The 20,523-nt window shown below is 38.2% G+C and overlaps 1 protein-coding gene across 16 annotated transcripts in view; it reads right to left on the bottom strand.

Moving 5' to 3' along the window:
- Positions 1-20,523, bottom strand: part of Eip63E (cyclin dependent kinase Eip63E) — a 733,437-nt gene that overhangs the window by 71,539 nt on the left and 641,375 nt on the right. For all 16 annotated transcript variants that reach the window (XM_067787451.1, XM_067787449.1, XM_067787458.1 and 13 more), the window contains one exon: positions 14,615-14,706. In XM_067787451.1, coding sequence (XP_067643552.1) covers positions 14,615-14,706 — 92 coding nt within the window. The remainder of the gene's footprint in view (positions 1-14,614; positions 14,707-20,523) is intronic.

Below are 20,523 nucleotides of genomic sequence, written 5' to 3'. Positions count from 1 at the left end.
AGGACAATGAATTGAGGGCATGCACCTGGAACGTCCGCTCCCTGAATGGGATTGGTGCAGATGCCCGGCTGGTTGATGTCCTCGTCAAAGCAAAATCTGACATCACCGCCATCCAAGAAATGCGTTGGACGAAGCAAGGAAGAAAGAAGATCAAAAATTGTGACATATATTGGAGTGGCCATGCGAATAAGCGCAGTTTCGGCGTCGGATTCGTGGTGGGAGAGAGACTTTGTCGCCAAGTGCTGGCGTTCACGCCTGTGGACGAGCGTCTCGCCGCTATTCGAATAAAAGCAAAATTTTTTAATATATCATTCATCTGCGCCCATGCGCCGACAGAGGAGAAAGACAATGAGGTGAAAGACACTTTTTATGAACAATTAGAACGCACATACGAGCGTTGCCCCCGTCATGATATAAAAGTCGTGCTTGGCGACCTTAACGCCAGGGTGGGCAAAGAAGGTGTTTTTGGCCCTACAGTCGGAAAGTTCAGCCTACACAATGAAACTTCTCCTAATGGACTGAGGCTGATTGACCTTGCCGGTGCTCGAAACATGGTCATATCAAGCACGAGGTTCATGCATAAAAAGATACATCAAGCTACATGGCTGTCTCATGATCGAAATACTCGCAATCAGATCGATCACGTTGTGATAGACGGACGGCATGCCTCCAGTGTTTTAGATGTACGCACGATCCGAGGACCTAACATCGACTCGGACCATTATCTCGTTGCAGCCAAAATACGCACCCGCCTCAACGCGGCTAAAACAAAGGAACAAAAAACACAAGGAAAGCTAGACGTCGAAAAGCTTCAATCACAACAGACTGCCAATGATTTCGCAACTCGACTCTCACACCTGCTCTCTGAGAGCACAACTCATCCTGAAGGAATACAGGAGCAGTGGGAGTATATCTCCAAAGCACTTCGTACTGCCACCGAGGAAAAAATTGGTTACCGGCGGCCACGAAAAAACAACTGGTACGATGAAGAATGCCGCGCTGCAAGAAAAGACGCTGCCTACAGGGCTACGTTAAAAGCGAGCGTGACAAGAGGAGTGTGTGAACGCTATCGTGAGTTGAAAAGGGAAGCGAGACGCCTTTTCAGGAAGAAAAAAGCAGAAGCAGAAAGGCGTGAGTGCGAGGAGCTTGAGCTGCTAGCCACCAGGAATAACGCCCGAAAATTCTACCAAAAAATACGGCGACAGACGGAAGGTTTTAAGACCGGGGCAAACTCCTGTAGGAATGAAAACGGCTACCTTGTAACTGATGTCCAGAGAGTGCTTAGATTATGGAGGGGATACTTCTCTGCTCTCCTAAATGGAGGCAGCAATTCACCGAGCAGAGATGAAGAACCCGATCCCGCAATCGATGATGATGGAATATATGTCCCCCCGCCCGATTATGACGAAGTTAGAATAGCAATAACCAGATTGAAAAACAACAAGGCCGTGGGCGCTGATGGATTGCCTGCGGAGCTATTCAAGTACGGCGGCGAGGAGTTGGTAAGGCGCATGCAGCAACTTCTTAGCAAAATATGGGCGGACGAAAGCATGCCCGACGGTTGGAATCTAGGTGTTCTTTGCCCAGTCCACAAGAAGGGGGATACTGCAAAATGCACCAACTATCGTGGAATCAGCCTTCTTAATATCGCATATAAGGTTCTTTCAAGTGTATTGTGCGAAAGATTGAAGCCCACCGTGAACCGGCTGATTGGACCTTATCAGTGCGGCTTCAGACCTGGTAAATCTACCATCGACCAGATTTTCACAATGCGCCAAATCTTGGAAAAAACCCGTGAAAAGAGAATCGACACACATCACCTCTTCGTCGACTTTAAAGCCGCCTTCGACAGCTCAAAAAGGAGCTGCCTATATGCCGCTATGTCTGAATTTGGTTTCCCCGCAAAACTTATACGGCTGTGCAAAATGACGTTGAGCAACACCATCAGCTCAGTCAGAATTGGGAAGGACCTCTCCGAGCCGTTCGAAACTAAACGAGGTTTCAGACAGGGTGGGGGTGCGATTTCTTTAATATGATGCTGGAGAAAATTATACTAGCTGCAGAACTTAACCGCACTGGAACAATATTCTATAAAAGTGTACAATTACTGGCATATGCTGATGTCATTGATATCATCGGCCTAAACACCCGCGCTGTTAGTTCTGCTTACTCCAAGCTGGAAAAAGAAGCGGTAAAGATGGGTTTGATGGTGAATGAGGACAAAACGAAGTACCTGCTGTCATCGAGCAAAGAGTCAGCGCATACGCGCCTTGGCAACCACGCTACTGTTGGCAGCCATAATTTCGAAATAGTAAAAGACTTCGTTTATTTGGGAACCAGCATCAACACTAGCAACAACATCAGCACTGAAATCCAGCGAAGAATCAATCTTGCCAATAAATGCTACTTTGGACTAGGTAGGCAATTGGACTAGGTATACAAGTCACTTATCGTACCCGTCATGCTATATGGGGCAGAAGCATGGACCATGACAACAGCAGATGAAGCGGCTTTGGGAGTGTTCGAGAGAAAAGTTCTTCGAAAGATTTATGGACATCTACGCGTTGGCGATGGCGAGTGCCGAAGAAGATTTAATGATGAGCTGTACGAGCTATACGCAGACATCAACATAGTCCAGCGAATTAAAACGCAGCGGCTGCGCTGGCTAGGCCATGTTATGCGAATGAAAGATGATGCTCCGGCCAAGAAAGTGTTTCTATCGGAACCCGCCTATGGAAGCAGAGGTAGAGGGCGGCCCCCACTCCGTTGGAAGGACCAGGTGGAAAACGATTTAAACTCCCTTGGTGTGACCAATTGGCGCCGGTTGGCGGAGCGAAGGAGCGACTGGCGCGCCTTATTGGGCGGCCATAACCGTTTAGACGGTTAAGCGCCAATTAAGTAAGTAAGTAAGTACTTGTAAATTCGATGGAAAAATGTCAAAATCGTACTGCGCCGGTAGTTGATGTATCAAATCAAATAAAAAAGGTTATAATCAGCTGTTCGATGCGGCCACCTTGTATCGTTCCGCCATGTAGGCAATGACATTTACTTTGACAAATGACATTTTTAAGCACTGAACACACCAAAAAATAAGAAGCGGAAATGGAAGCGGAACGCTGCCAACAGAGTTGCATTGTGCTTTTGACTTCATTAGGCATTCGATTAGCTACTAATGAAATAATTATATATTCGAGTTTTGTAGGGAAGATTGAGCTCAATAAGCGTCTTAATGTAGAAAACTGCCTTTATTATTCAATAAGCCGTGTGTGTGAAAACAGTATAATATTGTTTCATTTCGTTAGGGCCAGGTGTTCTGGGTTTGATTCCTTTGAATACTTTTTGTTCGCGTATCGAAATACTTGAACTAGTCAGTTTTTTAAAGGTCATATTTACTAGCACCTGCTCATCAGATCTAAGAACTAGTCAAACATAAACAAGCCAAAATTAATTTGCACCCCGATCACGTATTATTGAAACGTGTCACCAATGTCTATACTCGCCGGCAGATAACATGATAAAATTCCACTACTTATAATCATAAAAATAGACATATTGCTATACAAACTAATATGAGTAGATATACACATATTTCTTAATACATTGCGCAAGAAGTCATGCACACATATATATACACATAATACTTAATATCTAATAAGGTTGTTATTCTTATTAAGTTTATGTGACAAATTTTTATTTTTCTAGATTTTCAAGCATTTTTCCCATAAAAAAGCGGAGCATGTATCTTAAGATTTGATGTCCTTCAGCCCTAGTATATTTTATGAGCAATTTATATTGTTGTTGGTGTTTAGCTGGCATATTTTTTTCTGCTTTATGAGCTCTCTATGAGTGTTTATTTAGTTCTTTATCTAAAACCGTTGGCAGATAACACCATTTAATGCTGGTTAAAAATGCACTTAATGCGATACATATAAGACAACCACAAGCGGCTTTGGTAGCGATTACAAGGGCGTCGTTAGTACTCAATGCTACTATATCGAAGTAAATGTAATAGCACTGTACAACAGTATCTTTCATGGGAATCTTGTACTCACGACTCATCCGTGCGAAAAATTTAGAAAAGTTACGTAACTGTAAGCGTGACCGTAACCGTAGGTAACTTTATCCATAAACATAACTATAACAGAAACCGAAACTCTTACATAACCAAAAATTAGTTGAAATCGTAAGTGTAAGCGTAACCGTAACTGTTTGCATAACCATAGATATAACTGAAACCGTAACTGCAACCGTAATCGCAACTGTTTCCATGACTAAAATTTAGACTAACGATGGACTTAAACTGAAACTGAAATTCCAACTCAAACTAAAACTCTAACTGTAGCCGTAACCGTAGCTGCTTCCATACCCACAACTTAAACTGAAAACGTGACTCTAGCCGCAGCAGCAACTATTCCCATAACTGAAACTAATATCAACTATGATTTAAACTGATTGAAACTGAAACTGTAACTGTAAACCTAACGGTAACTATTTCCATAGCCATAACTAAAATTAAAATCGATACGGCCCCGTAACAACTAGTTCCATTTCTAAAATTAAAACTATAACTTTACCTAAACTGAAACTTAAACTAAAAGTTAAAATACAACTATAACTGAAACCGTACCTGTAACAGTAACCGTAACTATTTTATGGAAACATTCCTATAGCTGAAAACGCAACTGTTACGGTAAAAATTTTCATAAACAAAACATAAACTGAAATCGTAACTGTAAACATAAACATAACCGTGGCTGTAACTTTTTCATAAGCGTAATTCTAACTGAAAACGGAACTTTAGCAGTTAATGTAACTGTTACTATAATTATAACCGTTTATATTATTATAACTTTACCCAGCAGCATAACAGGCATCCAAGCCTTAACCATAACCATACCGCAGCAATAAATAAGCAAACCAATAACCATAATCGCAACCATAACCATACGCTTCTGTATCCACAACCATAACCGAAGCCAAAAACGTCAACTCAACTGGCTTCGTAAAGGTGACTTTAACCACAACTGTAACCATTTTCGTTAACGTGCATAATGAAACCGTTACAGTTACAGTAACCATAGCCTTAACCACACCTGTAAGGCATACGTGTGTCCCCAACCGTAACTGTCACTTAAAAGCTCATTTCATTTATAGGTATCTTCCTCCTTTCTACGGACCATTCATTGGTTTTGATAAATATCGCCTCTAGGGAGATTGGGAGCACCAAGGGATATTTCTTATCCTGTTTTTCTCCCCAACAAGGGAGTTCAAGTCCTCTATCGCCATTTTCCATCTCCTCTTGACTTAGCCGTTAAAACCTTTGGGCTTTCATTCGCTCCACAATATTCACATTAGCAAAAAGCTCTTACATCCCTCCAATTACATTTCCTGCGATATAAGATATCGTTCATAATTCTGAGAGATATATTAGGACAGATATCTTGAAGGACTTATGAAAGTGAGGTTTTCGAAAATTCACAAACAAATTTTAAAGCTTTGAGTTAACCATGAAGATAATCAGTAGTGACTTCTAAAGTTGATTCCGCATCATTCTTCTGTGTGTCAAACCTTTAGATTTTTTTATTAATATCTATTTATAGACATACATATTTACACCCCACTTCAATATGTGTCCAAGTGATTGATGAATATCAAGCGTTGGCGCCTTTTTCTATGAGAGCTACTTTTGGTGTCATCAAGTGTGGCTTCGTTGTACTTAATTGAGAAGCAGTTTTAAAGGATATGCAAGCGTTTCTACACACACACACACATATATATATATATATATATATATATATATATATATATATATATCTATTATGCATATATGTATGTATATGTTTTTACGTATGCACATAAATATGTACGTCTATATGTTAAGCTGCTTACTGTTTCAGACAAAGCCAAGAGATTTCGAGTAGCTTGGTTCAAGTGTTAACAAACAACAACAGTAGATAAGCTGTTATTCTAGCATTAGCATCAACTTGCCTCAGCTAGCAGTGAGTGTTCTTGGAGCTGCTTTTACAATCGCCACGCTTCAAAACGATGTTGACACAGTTCTTAACACTTTTGTTTTGGATTTAGTTCAGTATTTTTCTTTTTTTTTCTTCTCGAGTTCTACAGTTGTCTTCACTTAGTAATCTAATAGAATCTATATCACCTTCTTCATCCTTTGGTATCTTATCAATGTCAGTGGTCTAGTTTTTTTTCTACAACCGTTCTGCCGTCCTTGCTTTCTCTGTTTTTACTTTCTTATGTTAAAGTTTCACTTCTGTATTTTGTTTATCTTCTGGAAATTAACAAGCTAAGTGTCACAGGTTTACAGGTATTTCATTATTTATTTAGTTATTTAGTCAGTCAGACAAGCTGTCACATCTGGTGCTCGCATAAATTTTTCACAGGAAGACTACCCCTACCCCTGCTGCAATATTTGTGTGACTTAGAAAAATTGTAACAGAATTTTGTTTAGGTTTACGACTCGTTTGGCTTGTTGGACGGCATAGCCGCTCAAAGGGTTAAGAGCCAATTAAGAAAGTAAGTAAACGGGGAACCTAGTCTGACTAAATTTGCATTAAGGCACCAACGAAATTTGAATAACCGACCGTTTGAAGAAATGGCGACGGGTTTCAGTAGGTCAGACTATATTGAAGCAGCTGCCGCGGAGGCTCACAGAGGACAGTATTAGGACGCCCGTTGTGTTACCATTAAGAATGCATTATTACCTCTCCTCTTCGAGCCATAAAGGTTTGGGCGACCAAGCCGTTGATGACGCACTCCACGACATGGCGTTGATTACCCAGAAACGAGGACTACAAGACAGCGTATTCCTGCTTCGAGTGTAACCTTAACGAGATCTCTTAAAATGCCGTTTTTTTCTAAGGTTTGCTTCGGTAATTCTTTTAGCATTTGCTTAATGTGGTGAACATTCAATACAGTTTCCCTCAACTTCCCTGTGTTCCGCTACCCATAAGAGGTTTGCACGGTTCTGTGAGGCATCTCCTGATGAGATACGCAGAAGTTTGGCGTTTGCTCGGAATTGAATGAATAAGAGCCAAGGGATTTAAAAGCCGCTTGCCTGTTGCTAAGGATAAAGATTAGCCCTCCTCCAAACCTACCAGTTAACTTAAAACCGTCGGGGTGAATGGAAATGCTGCCATCAGCATCGTAGCACCGATCCGACTTCACGCAATCATCCTGGCTAGGATTGTTTATCATAAGGTTGCTATCCGCAACTGTTGTGGTCGCACAAGCGTCTGTGGTTCGACGAAGAAAACTATAAGTGCTTAGTATGCTACAGTGTTCCTTGGTTTTAATACTCTAACTGCGCGACTCACTTAAATGCAGTGCTGACGTTGCGCTGCTCGTTATCCTGTCAGACCCAAGAAAGGAATATCAAGAATGATCTGAAAAGCTTAGCTTGACGTTCTTCTTAGATCACCACTTACGCCGATCATACTTGATCTGTGCACTGTTCACAGAAAACTTAGGTTTGAAGCCTAGCTCAAAGCCGGGCACCACCAGATTATCCCATAGAGCAGTATTAGTCGAATAATCGCGGTATAAATCCATCTGAATATATTAGGGGTGACGCCCCATATTTTTTAACAATAGCTCTTTTACACGTATATAATGCAATATATACTTTCTTTTGACGCTAAATAGTGTTTGTCCTTTCAGTTCAGCTTATTTCCCATAACTACTCCCAAAAATTTCGCCTAATTGGGCAGATTAAGGCGCACACCATTTAGTTAGGTTTAACGGTGGAATTTACAATCTCCACTTTATCGAGTACACATGGAAACCTCACATCAATGGTACCTGCATCAAATAAGACAAAGAGAGACACTTTACCTCTGTAATCAAGAGATTAGCATATCCCACTATCTTCCCGAAAAGGTGGGAGTTGTATCTTTTAATAGCGATTTCACCGTTGGTTTCTTAGAGGCGGGGAAAGAACACCACCACCTTGAGGTTTGCCCCCTGTATAACGTGTTATTTCAGAGCTCCCCAACGTTGAAAGTATTTTCCTTCTCTTAAGTAGTAAATCAATCAGTCCTACTAGGGATCTATTTATGCCTAGATTCATGTCATTTTCGACCCCTTTCAGAAAGGATATGCCATTCCTAGGTGAGATTTGCACCTGAATTGAATTTAAAATCAAACCAAAATAACTATTAGCCTCCCAACCGTACTACACAGAGGCCAGTCCTTTGTTATGCCAAAAATTATTAATTCGGATGCGCAGATCAATCCAAGTTGTACCAAACAAGTAAGAGGCTTAGAATTTGCCAGCGGTAAGGCATGTTAGTCGTAAAACTCTTACCTAGTAGTAGGAGCTCTTACTTACGCCTAGGCGAATGAAATCCACATTTGGGCTAGTACCATCAGATACTAGTCCTGGAGAGTTCCGATTGATATACATATCTATTTAGATCTCGACCTCCATTAGCTTTTATGCCTTTTTCTTTAGTTCGTATCTGCATAACTATTTATTTTATTCCCTTCACGCCTGTCTACATCTTAATCTCAGTCTACCTTTCTCTGACATTCCTGTGCTAAGCATCTCTCTTCATCAACAGTTTAGGGGTATACTAAGGCTCAGGAGATCCTAATTAAGCACAGAAACGATTTTTAAAGTCGGCCTAAACTAACGAGAAGAAACGTTAGAAAATCTGTGTCTTAATCTGCAACAGACCAGACAGCCCAAGGGAAGCTGTTTTATTCGGCCTTCCTTCTCATCAGCAAACGCACTGGCATCCCATTATGTAAGATGATGTCCCATTAATACTGCGGACACGAAACCTATTTACTCCCTCTTGCAGAAGTCTGTATATATTTCGAGAAAGATGTTAAGCGCCCGCTTGCAGTTGTTTTAGGAGTTTATCTTCATCTTAGCCCAACTATTAATGCTTTTACTCTTACTAAAGGTAATTGACTACCCTAAACCTCATAAAAAGGATGGTCTTCACAATCTCATCAAAAGTATATTTACCGACAAATTCTGGAGCTGAAGGATAGCATTCCAATGGCTCTTTTGCATGTATCCAAATAATATATTATTTCTGGCTCAATCTTTTAGGTAAAATAAAGGCCAGAGCCTTAGCTTTACCATAACGTGATTGCAAACTCATCGGCATGTGCAAGAAAAGTGTGCCAAATGATTTCCATTCGCACTTAATTAGCGACAAAATACCAGCTAAGTCGTATTTCGATTAGTGAACTGTTAGTCAGTTTTTATAAGGATGCTTCAATAACATCAGGGGAACTTAGCGAAGCACCTAAAACAAAGCACTTAGAAAAGCGCGCAAAATTGGTTCTCTTCGTAACTAATTAGGGACTAATTTTTGGTAAAATAACCACCTGTTAATTTTTCGATCAGACGTCCCAGATCGCAACTATCAAAACGGAGTGGGTATTGAGATTCCATAGCCAAGAAACATCGAAGAAATATTTCTTCAGCCTTTGAGCAGTTGATGGTTCTCCAGTTGACATTCGTTATCATGCTCAAAATAGTTTTCTAACTTTTGAGAAATTTATTATCAAACCTTAAAAATTCCAAAATCCAACAAAAGTTCATGGAATTAAATTTTGTTGCGCTATGTAAGTTCTCAAACTTTGACATCTTTATAACTAAGCCAGCCACAGCGACATTTCATCAAGCGCAACAAAAGTTTGTTATCAATAAATAAAATATCGTTAATCAAAATTATTCGGTATTTGGACAAATAACTCCTTCAAATCTTTACAAGCAAAAATTACAAAACCAACAACTGTTTGAAATTACAAACAAAAATATTATGCAAAACTCTCTGACTGAACAGAAAAAACAAGTTAGTCATTGTATGCATAATGAGTAAACGGAAGTGGAAAGCGAAAGGAAGGAGTGAAAAGAATAAAAGCGGAAACAGAAACCCAAATGAAATCATTCATGAAATTCATACAATTGTGAGAAATTGACAATTCTAGGCAACAGTAATTGGGGTAGAGATGGAGCAAACGAGAGCAAAAACTAAATTCGAGTGGCTCAGCACATTAAAATAGAGTGCATAGACGAGGGCAAGGACGATGTGTACAAACGAAGCAATTGGAGCTAAGCAGGAAATTATTAAGAGCGGAAAATTCATGGCGACGAAGTGTGATGAAGAGGAAAGCGAATAGATGGGACGTGAGTAATGGTTATGTGAATCTTAATAAGAAAAGCAAATAAAAAAAGAAAAAAAAAAAAAAATAGTTTCGAAGTTGAAAAAAATTCAAATATCCGAGAAATCATTTGTTTGAAAGATTGTAGAAGGCAAGCAAAGAATTGGCCGTTACATAAAAAACTATGTACACATTAAAGCAAGGAAAAATTACAGAAAAGAAAAGGAGAGGCATATAAAAATTAGAGTAGCTGGAACAAAAAGTTGTTTCTTTCTTAGATTTTTATTGGCAATAAGCTTTTTTGACCAAACGTTTTTTAATGCAAATAAAGATATTTATTTCACTTTTTCGATCTGACGTTACGCTTCCTAGCACCTTCTTCTTTCTTTCTTATTTTTCGAGAAGTAACAAACAAACTTCAGCTAAATAATGAATAAACTAGCACAGATTGTGGCTGCTGCATAAAAATTTGAGATTATTTCTTTCCATGAGAATGGGATCAACTATGTACCAGTTAAATATCAAATACTTCAAATTTTATCATATTAAGTTAGCTCATTTCATATGGTGTGATGACAAACCTATAAAGTTATGACATCGTGTCATGTGATATCAAACTCTCACTTACATCATGTCAGTTTTTGTTATTATTTTTGTTGTAACGAAAATCCAAATAAAAATTACAAAATAAAATTTACGTGATGTCATTTTTTGTTACTGTTATTGTTGTAATGATAAAGACAACCACATTAAGTCACATCAAACTATGCGTTTAGAAAACATAAAGCTAGGTCTCGTCAAATGATGTCTCGTAAAGCTTTAAAGTTAGACGTCATCAGACTTAGAAAACCTCAATTGCATCGCATAAGCTGTTGTTGTTGAAACGAAGGGTTTTTAAAAAGATATATATATTGTACTCAAACAACTCCATTTACATCAGTTCATGTTATACAACATCAAATCACACTTAAAATGGCGTATCAAATCACCATCAACGTATCAAGTCAACAGAGAAGAAATCAAAACTTTCTCAGGTGATTAGACGTTCAGACATTGGGACGGGCGATTATTATTTTACAGACTTTAGCACTCAACATTACATCATATGATATACATATGATATCACTTTAATTGAAACAACCTATTTATTAGCAATCTTAAATGAAGCTATTAGGATGCCTTAGACATCAGCAATTTGAATACATAATATGTATATTATATTGAAAATCAGCTGCATTCGGTTAACATTATACTTTAACTTTTTGTACACATTTAGCGAAAAGAAGCAAACTACAATCGATTCGCTGTTTGGTTCACTTAGACAAATTGCGAGATATTCATGAAAGTTTGAAAGGAGATTCACTCCTCTAATGCCACTTATCTTCAAATTACACTCCAACAGTAAAAACTAGAATTGCTTTTGAAATAAGAAATAAAAAATAAAAATAAAGCCAGCTGATTGATGACTTGAAGCTATGATGCCTATAGAATGACCACTCTGATTTGACAATGACATAGCATGAGTAATTTCTCACACCCTATTAAGCAAGCAAAGGACTACATATAAAAAATTGCCACATTGCAACCAACAACTTCAATTACAGATGAAGTGAAGAAATTATTAGAGAAGACTGAACTTAAGTGGCATATTTATTGTAGCTGTCAACTCAATGTTTGATGTCATGACGGAGCAACCCTTATTGGACGGGAGTAGGTAGTTGTTACTATTTATTAAAAGTGAGGACCATAGATCAAGTAGCTGCAGATATGGGTGATGTAAGTATGTACGAGGGAAGACTGTATGAACTATGTATCAAATTTTAAAGGTTGTCATAAAATTGATGCAAAGAAGCGTAATGTAACTCTATATCTTTCTTATTTTGGATTTGGGCAAGCCCAATATAAGGAAGTCATTATCCAGCTGCCATCAGCGTGTGTTGAGATAAACAATGTATGGGCTGATTACGGATCTTCAAGAAATCTTCTTGGTCGTGTATTGACAAATATGCATGATGCCGTCGATATCAGAAGACCTAGGAGAGAATCTGCTTTTATTAAGTAAACTGATGGGCAGACAATTTTTGTGACTATGATCAGGATTCATAGCAGCTAAAGCTACCTTTCCTCTCTTGAGTTCTTTTCCGAATATGCGGCCGAGTGTTATAGCTGGTTGTACGCAAACTGTGCCACGAAAAAGAGGAGCTGCGAGTGGTCGATGACCAAGAACTTGAACGCCCTAGTCAAGGAAATTATGCGAACGGTTCTTATTGGATTACTATCAGATAGCGGATATACGAACTCAGTAAGGGATATTATATCGCTGGGTGCCAAAAGAAATGTATAACGAAGATAAGGATGAGGAGGTAGGTAAAATAAAACTGCTCCCGATTACTCGGGATTAAAATAAGTGGGAAGTGGAAAACGCAGAAGTGTCCGTGATCTCGTTGGGGAAGCTGCAGCTAGTTAGATGGGGCGAAGAGTACTAAATGCTCCTTGGCAATCCATCCTCAATATACAGTGAAAAAGGCGTAAGGCGCGAAAGAACAGCTAGCGGTCCAGTGAAAGAGACACTTGAAATAACTCAAAGTTAGGATCGCGAGGCAGGCCAGAAGTAATGGCGTGACACGCAACTCTGAAGCTGCATCACAAAGCTATGCCTTACTGTAGCGTTTAATAATCCCATTAATCTCTATGAACAGATACCTACCGAAAGGTATAGGTTCGCACAATGGTGTAGATCGCATGATTGTCTTCAATCCCATTCAGATTACTGTTTATTGTATGGTAAAAGTCGCTCCTAAACACTTTATTAATAGGATAATGATCTGAGCCCGTTCCTATTGCGTACATATGTTCTGTCTTTCTTTACAGCCGACTAAGTTAGGTTAGAATGAGGTATCGAAGGATTTGCACACGATCTTAGACATTTTGCAGTCCCGCGCTTCTGCTTTCGTGCTTAATAGCTCATATGACACTCCTGTCTCCTTTTGATTTTGCTAAGTGGGTTGAGACATCTATCGTCGATTCATCGAATAAAGCTCCCACCTTCGCCCACCGATCTGCTTTTCATTACCCTCTATCCCATTATGATCGCCAAAGCGGCTGCTCGTTTATTTGACCCAAATTTAGCGACGGGGCCTAACTGGAAGTTTAAAGCTTCATATCTCATCATACGACATGATGGTTTCATATCACATCATGTCAAGTTACTTTGTGAGTGTCTTTATCGCTACAACTGCAACAACAAAGCACCAAAACTGACATGATACAAATCAGATTTTGTAATTTAAATTTAATGTGACCTAACTGAAAGATTCAATATGACATCGAACGATGTGACCTGACTTTAAAGTTTCATAAAAAATGTGAGCTATCTTTAAGGTTGCATATCACATTGTAAGATATGAATTTGTTTGATTGTCTTTATCATTACGGCAACAACAAAAACTAAATTCATGTAAATTTGGTAATTTTAGTTAGTGTTTTAAATACTATATATCACATAATGCAATGTAATCTAACTTAAAAGTTTCATATCGCGTCATATGATGTGACCAAACATCCATCAACCGAATGTTAACCGATTTGTTTAATTTCAGTTTAATGGGCCTCAAATACTTTCCTATTTGCGCAGGCTTACGTCAGCAGACTTGCGCCTCTATTCGCTCATATTAGCTCTTTATAACATGCCGTTATGGCCTTACCAAATTCGCCGCCATTGTCCGCCTCCTTCAACCCAATGCTCAAAATTTCTTGTACAGATTGTGATTGATTGCGTCGCATGTGGAGTTGGGCGTTTTAATGTCACAGAAGGAAATGTGATAAAGCATGAAAGCAAACAAAAAAAAAAAAAAACAAATGCGAAATGAAGGCAACATACAAACTTTTCGCTTCCTTATCATTAGGCTTATGATTTTAACATGTAAAATTTATAACTACAAATACTCATAATTTGCGTATTTACTTCATAGACTTTCATTCTACTTTTCGATGTTTTGGCTGAGGCCAAACAGTATTAAAGGGTCAATTTCACAAAACGAAAAGGGATCACATAAAAATTGAATTAAATGCAAAACCATTTTTCAAACAGCGAGTTGTAGTGGGAGGAGACCAAGCAATCAACAAAGCAACCGTAACCAATGAATCTACTGCTACGTTTTCTTCTTCTTCTTCTTCTTCTTCTCCTTTAATACTTGCCCTATCAATGTAAACATTCATCCTATTTTTATTCTAATAAATGCTTTTCAGTCCTTTTATGTGACATTAGCGACATATAAAAAGCTTGCAGCCAGTTAAAAATATTCGGTAAAATCAAAAGGATTTGCCTTTTTTATGATTTGCGTTGTTCGTTGGTTGCCTAATATTTTTGCATCATTGCTTTTGTAATAAGGCATTTAATATATTTAAAGGTTATGCGATTAAATAAATTTTTTGTTTTCAAAAGAAGTTTAAAAAGTTTTAATGCTTGACTTACTTGCTGAAGCCTTTGTAGACTGTGGCATATGAACCCTCCCCGAGCGCTTCCAGTTTTATGTAGGCATCCGATTTTCCAAATGGCGAATCGCCCTATAAATGAAGAAAGAGGAAATTGAATTTTGTGCATATACATATATGGTCTGTAAATTTATTTTTTGGAAATCGGTCAACGGCTTTAAATGTATCGCTAGTCGCATTGGATCATGCAACACACTTGAACAGTAGTTATAGTAATAGTAGTTGGGTTTGGATTCATTGGGTCAAAATTGCTCGCATGATGACTATCAAATTCAGGGTAATAATTTTCCACTACTAGGTTAGGTTAGCTTGTCCTGTCCGCTCAGTAAAGATTTCATATAGGCTTGAATGCATCCATGGGTTACCAGAATTTGTTTGACGACCAGACGGAAAACCGCCAATTAGGCACCAGGACTAATGTTATAAAAAAACTTCGCCCTAGAAGTTTGCTTGGGCCTTGCTTAATTGCAGCCTCAAGATTTGGGAACTCTGCCGCCCCTAATAGCTGGGGCTTTGATCTCGCGAGCGCAGGACACGAATGCAGAACGTGCTCAACGATTTCCATTTCCTGCAGCTCGAACTTATAAGCATGTGATGATAGAAGGTGTGTCCAATTAATATGCCCATAGTCACCCTTAAGTTGTCTTTCTTTAGATAATTTTATTGTTCGCACATGATCTTAGAAATTTTGCAGGCTGGCGCTAGTATCAACGCCTTTCCTGCTTCATGGATGATATGCAAAACCTGTCTCTTTTTGATTTCTTCCACACGGATTGGGACGTCATTGTTAGGTCATCAGCGTTTTCGTTATCTTCTATCGCTTTATGACCGAGAACCCAGTATAGATGTATGGTCCAGTCTGATCGAAGTAAAATACATTAAAAGGCAGTGCGCGGACTTTCAAAAAAAAGATTGTTGGTATACGAAATATGAAAATATTGCTTTCAGACAAAAATCCTGTCAAACTTGATTAATTCACAAGAAGGATAAAAAATACCATAAGGAAAAAAATGGAGATGAGTTTGGGCAATCGTTGGGTTTAGTGCTATAATTTGGTTCGGATGTCCTCGGCAGGAAAATGTGTTTACTTTATGATCAAAATACAGTTGCGTTCAAAATCTTTGAAGTACTTGTGACTCGTTTCATTTTTCAAAGTAGTTAAAAGATGGTTCGAGGAAAGCCAGATCAACGTCGTGTAATGGCCACCACAGTCACCAGACATAAGCCCTATTGCAAATTTGTGGGTTAGTGGAGGCTAGAGCCCAACGCAAGCCACATCGAATACTCAACTATGGGAAGCTGAAAAAAGTGATACCAAAAACTTGTGCACTAATGCTACTTCGCTGTGCTGCAATTCCAAAGAATAAGGGTAATGCAACATGTTAAGTCAAAATTTTACTTCTAATTTGTTACACTGCTAAGTTTTTGACAGCGCAAAATACGCTGCAGTTTTTCTAAATATTTGTTTATTTTATTAAAACAAGATGAAAGTTGAAATTGTTTAAGGAGTTTATTAGTTAGATATTTGGGCTATAAGAGGGAGAAGTACAATTGTTTTTATATAAGCGGTTACAGGTACTTTTTCAATCCTTTATTTTTTTAGGTATGTCTACTAAGATTTTGACCGCAGCTGTATGTGTTTTCCAGTCGAGCATTGAAAAATTGGTAAATTTTTGGGACTTGGTGGCTATTGGTTTACTAATAAAGTAGTAAAGTCCGTGCACTGATAAAGGACTTACCAAACTACGGCCAAGGAGTGAGGCTATTTGAAAAAATTTCTTTAGTAATATTATTTTACCTGTACCATCACCTGATCCTGGGACCTTCGGTGTGGTAGGCCAGTACATCATACCTATATAACACCTGCAGTCAACTGCAGCATCGCGCGCTGACAGATGAGTTTACTGCATGTGTTTGTATGGGGATCGTCAAATAAGTTATTCTTATGTGTTTGGGCCTTAAAATAGAAGTATAAAAATAAAATAAAAATAAATGTAAGGCGCAATAACCTCCGAAGAGATCTAAGGCAGAGCTTCTCTTCCAATTTGCGTCGTGCTCCTCTTGATTTTCCCTACAAATCGGCCGGACGGGACCTACATGTTTTATGCCGACTCCGAACGGCATCTGCAAGGCAGATGAGTTTTCACTTAGAGCTTTTCATGGCAGAAATACACTCGGAGCGCTTGCCAAACAATTCCGAGGTGCGACCCCGCTTAAAAAATTTTTTTTTTCTAATTGAAAAACCTTATTTGATGTTGCTTTGCCCGGGGTGTGAACCCAGGGCATACGATGTGGTAGGTGGAACACGCTACCATCACACCACGGTGGCCGCCTACCGAAGTATATAACATATAATAAACGCTTAAATTATCCTTTTGGGCGTTTTTTAAACATAATTGATATTATTTCTAATTTTTCGCTACTGTTTGCTTGAATTTATATTTGCGGCTGCCGCTTTCAAACTAATCAAGTAGCCAATGTTTGGCTACGGTTGTCGTCAAGCTCTGCTTTATTGCGGTCTGTATACGCCGTGTTGAATGGAATCGGCTCTATTGTGGTTACCAGTGTTGCCATTTTTGTGCTTTTGGAGCCAGATCTATCCCTATTTTTTGCGTTTAGCTCCAAAAATTCCGGTTAAGCAACTAGCTCTTTTTTTGGCCCGCTTCAAAATGTTTGCCCCTTTTTGGCTCCAAATATATTTCGGCAAATCGTATTGGGAAATTTGTAATTTGTTTTATGTGTGCCGAAGTTTTATTTTATTTGTCTTGTTATGTATGATGTGGCAAAATTTAATAAAAAAATTGGAAAAAATTTAATTTAATTCTCATCGGCCGACATTTTGGCAAGTCGTATTTTTGACGAATCTACATATAGGCGTGCCGTCATCGTAGCAGTCTGAAAAATACTGCTTACTTTTTAACAATGCCTTAAAAAAAACGTATTGCTGTTATTAAAAAATATAAAGTGAACTATAAAAACAGTACCATTTATGTACTCTTGTACTTAATTTTTGTTTTTGAGTTTACTGTACCTTTTTTGTAACTTTGTTTACGTTTGATTTGAAATAAATGTGAAAACTTACATTGAAAAATATACATATGTATGTATATACATACATAATAATAATATACATATATATACATATTTGCAACATATTTTGGATTTTATTGAAGAGATATAACTCCTTCTAGCCCATCTCAGATCGCTATTTAAAATGAACGAAATCGGACTATAACCACGCCCACTTCTTCGATATCGAAAATTTCGAAAAACAGAAAAAGTGCGATAACTCATTACCAAAGACGGATAAAGCGATGGAACTTGGTAGGTGGTTTGACGCAAAATAGAAAATTGGTAAAATTTTGGACAATGGGCTTGGGACCGCACACTTTTAAAAGAAGATAGTTTAACAGTTTTGCAAGCTGTAATTTGGCAGTCGCTGAAGATTACACGATGCAATTTGGCAGGAACGTTACTTCTATTACCATATGTGTGCTAAGTAAAAATTTGCAAAATCGGATGACAAACACGCCCACTTAAAAAAAAAATTTAAAACTCAAATTTTAACAAAAAATTCAATATTTTTACAGTATATAAGTAAATTACGTCAACATTAAACTCCAGTAATGATATGGTGCAAAAAAATACAAAAATAAAAGAAATTTCCAAAATGGGCGTGGCTCCGCTCTTTTTTATTTAATTTGTCTAGAATAGTTTTAATCCCATAAGTCAAACAAAAATTGACCACTCCTTGTGAAATTTGGTAAGGGCATAGCTCTTATGCTGGTAACTGTTTTCCGCAAAACTGGGCGAAATCGGTTGAAGCCACGCCCAGTTTTTATATACAGTTGACCGTCTGTCCTTCTGCTCGGCCGTTAACATGATAATTTGATCAAAAATCGATATATCTTTACTAAACTTACTTCACGTACTTATCTCAACTCACTTTATCTTGGCTTTAAAATGGGCGAAATCTGACTATGACCAGGCCCACTTTTTCGATATCGAAAATTTCGAAAAAGAAAAAAGCCATAATTCTATACCATATACGAAAAAAGGGATGAAACGTGGTGATTGGATTGGTTTTTTGAATAATTGGTTATAACTTTGGAAAAAACTTTGTAAAATGGGTGTGACACCACCATATTAAGTAGAAGAAGATGAAAAAGTTCTGCAGGGTGAAATCAAAAACCCTTGGAATCATGGCAGTAATACTGTTCGCGGTATTACATATATATATAAATTAGCGGTACCCACAGATGATGTTCTGGGTCACCCTGGTCCACATTTTGGTCGATACCTCGAAAACGCCTTCACATATACAACTAAGTGCCACTCCCTTTTAAACCCTCATTAATACCTTTAATTTGATACCCATATCGTACAAACACATTCTAGAGTCACCCCTGGTCCACCTTTATGGCGATATCTCGAAAAGGCTTCCACCTATAGAACTATGGCCCACTCCCTTCTAAAATAATTTTTAATACCTTCCATTTGAAACCAATGTCTTACAAACACATTCCATGGTTACCCTAGGTTCATTTTCCGACATGGTAATTCTCCCTTAATTTGTCTCCAAAGCTGTCAGCTGTGTATGTAATGTTCGGTTACACCCGAACTTAGCCTTCCTTACTTGTTTTTATTTGATTCGATACATCAACTTCCGACGCAGTACGATTTTGACATTTTTCCATCGAATTTACAAAAACAGAGTACATGGAAATTGTATTTATGTTTGTTGGTATGTCACCATGCTCCCACCTTGTATCGTTCCGCCATGGTACTTACTTAATCGGCGCTTAACCGCTTAAACGGTGTACTCGCAGAATACAGTTATAAAAAGGACCACTTTAATTTAATATCTTTTATATAATTAGAAAAAAAATCTATTAATTCTAGTTTAATTATTTTAACTAAATTCTTTGTCAGTAAAAATAAAAAATCTAATTTTTGCTGTTTTCATACATTCAAAAATTTTAATACCTGAGCAAGCGTATTTGCAATTATGCATATTAAGATCACTTATCACTTAATTCACAACCAGTTTACATATTAATAACTAAAGGCCGTGACACAAAGACATTTTTCATATAGATGCGTTTAACACAAGCTTATGCGTGACAGAAACAGCGCCACAATCAATGATGCAAAATGGCGTATTTGTAAACAAAAGTCAGCTGATGTTTATTTTCGCCAAATGTGTAAATTTGTTTATTTACAAAAAGTGTAACGCTTTTGCGTTGCGAGCAGGCAACAATTTTCACAAAAGAACGAAATACCCCGTAAAAGCTTTACCCGCTTTTTAGAATAGAACTAAATATAGTTACAACCCCGGGCGCATTGGAGTAATTTTTGAATTAACTTTGTTAATCTTTTCATTTTACCTCTCTTGGCAAAATAATGAATTTCATACTTGTTAAAATTATACTTCTTTCATATATATTATCATTATATATAAATTATACGCTTTCATCAACTCCAAAAAGGTAAAGGGGAAAATGGGAAGACTACAAAACTTTCACAGACAATCGCTTTGCTGCCCTCCCAATCCCGACTGATGCCCATCAAGGTGAGCATGCTATCCGCAAGGTCTTCGAATCTGCGTCGACTCATTTTATTCCCGCCGGAAGAATCCAGCGGATACCGCAACTCTAGTGAGAGAACGTGGGCTTATAAGATAGCACGACTCTGGCGGCCCCCAAATAAGGGATATTAACCAAGGCATCAGACAGATTAAGAATTGTAACCTCTCTGCCGGTGTGGGTAAGCTATGGTCTACCGTAAGGTCCCTATTGAACCCAACTAAGCACAACGACAAAATATCCATCGCATTCAGCGATAAAGTGCTGTTAGTTTCAAAAAAATGTGCGAGCGCTTTCTGACGAC

The sequence above is a fragment of the Eurosta solidaginis genome, chromosome 5 (genome assembly GCF_040869045.1).
Source record: "Eurosta solidaginis isolate ZX-2024a chromosome 5, ASM4086904v1, whole genome shotgun sequence".
Taxonomy (NCBI): domain Eukaryota; kingdom Metazoa; phylum Arthropoda; class Insecta; order Diptera; family Tephritidae; genus Eurosta; species Eurosta solidaginis.
Note: the sequence above shows the minus strand (reverse complement) of the source record. Positions and strands in the feature narration are given on the sequence as shown.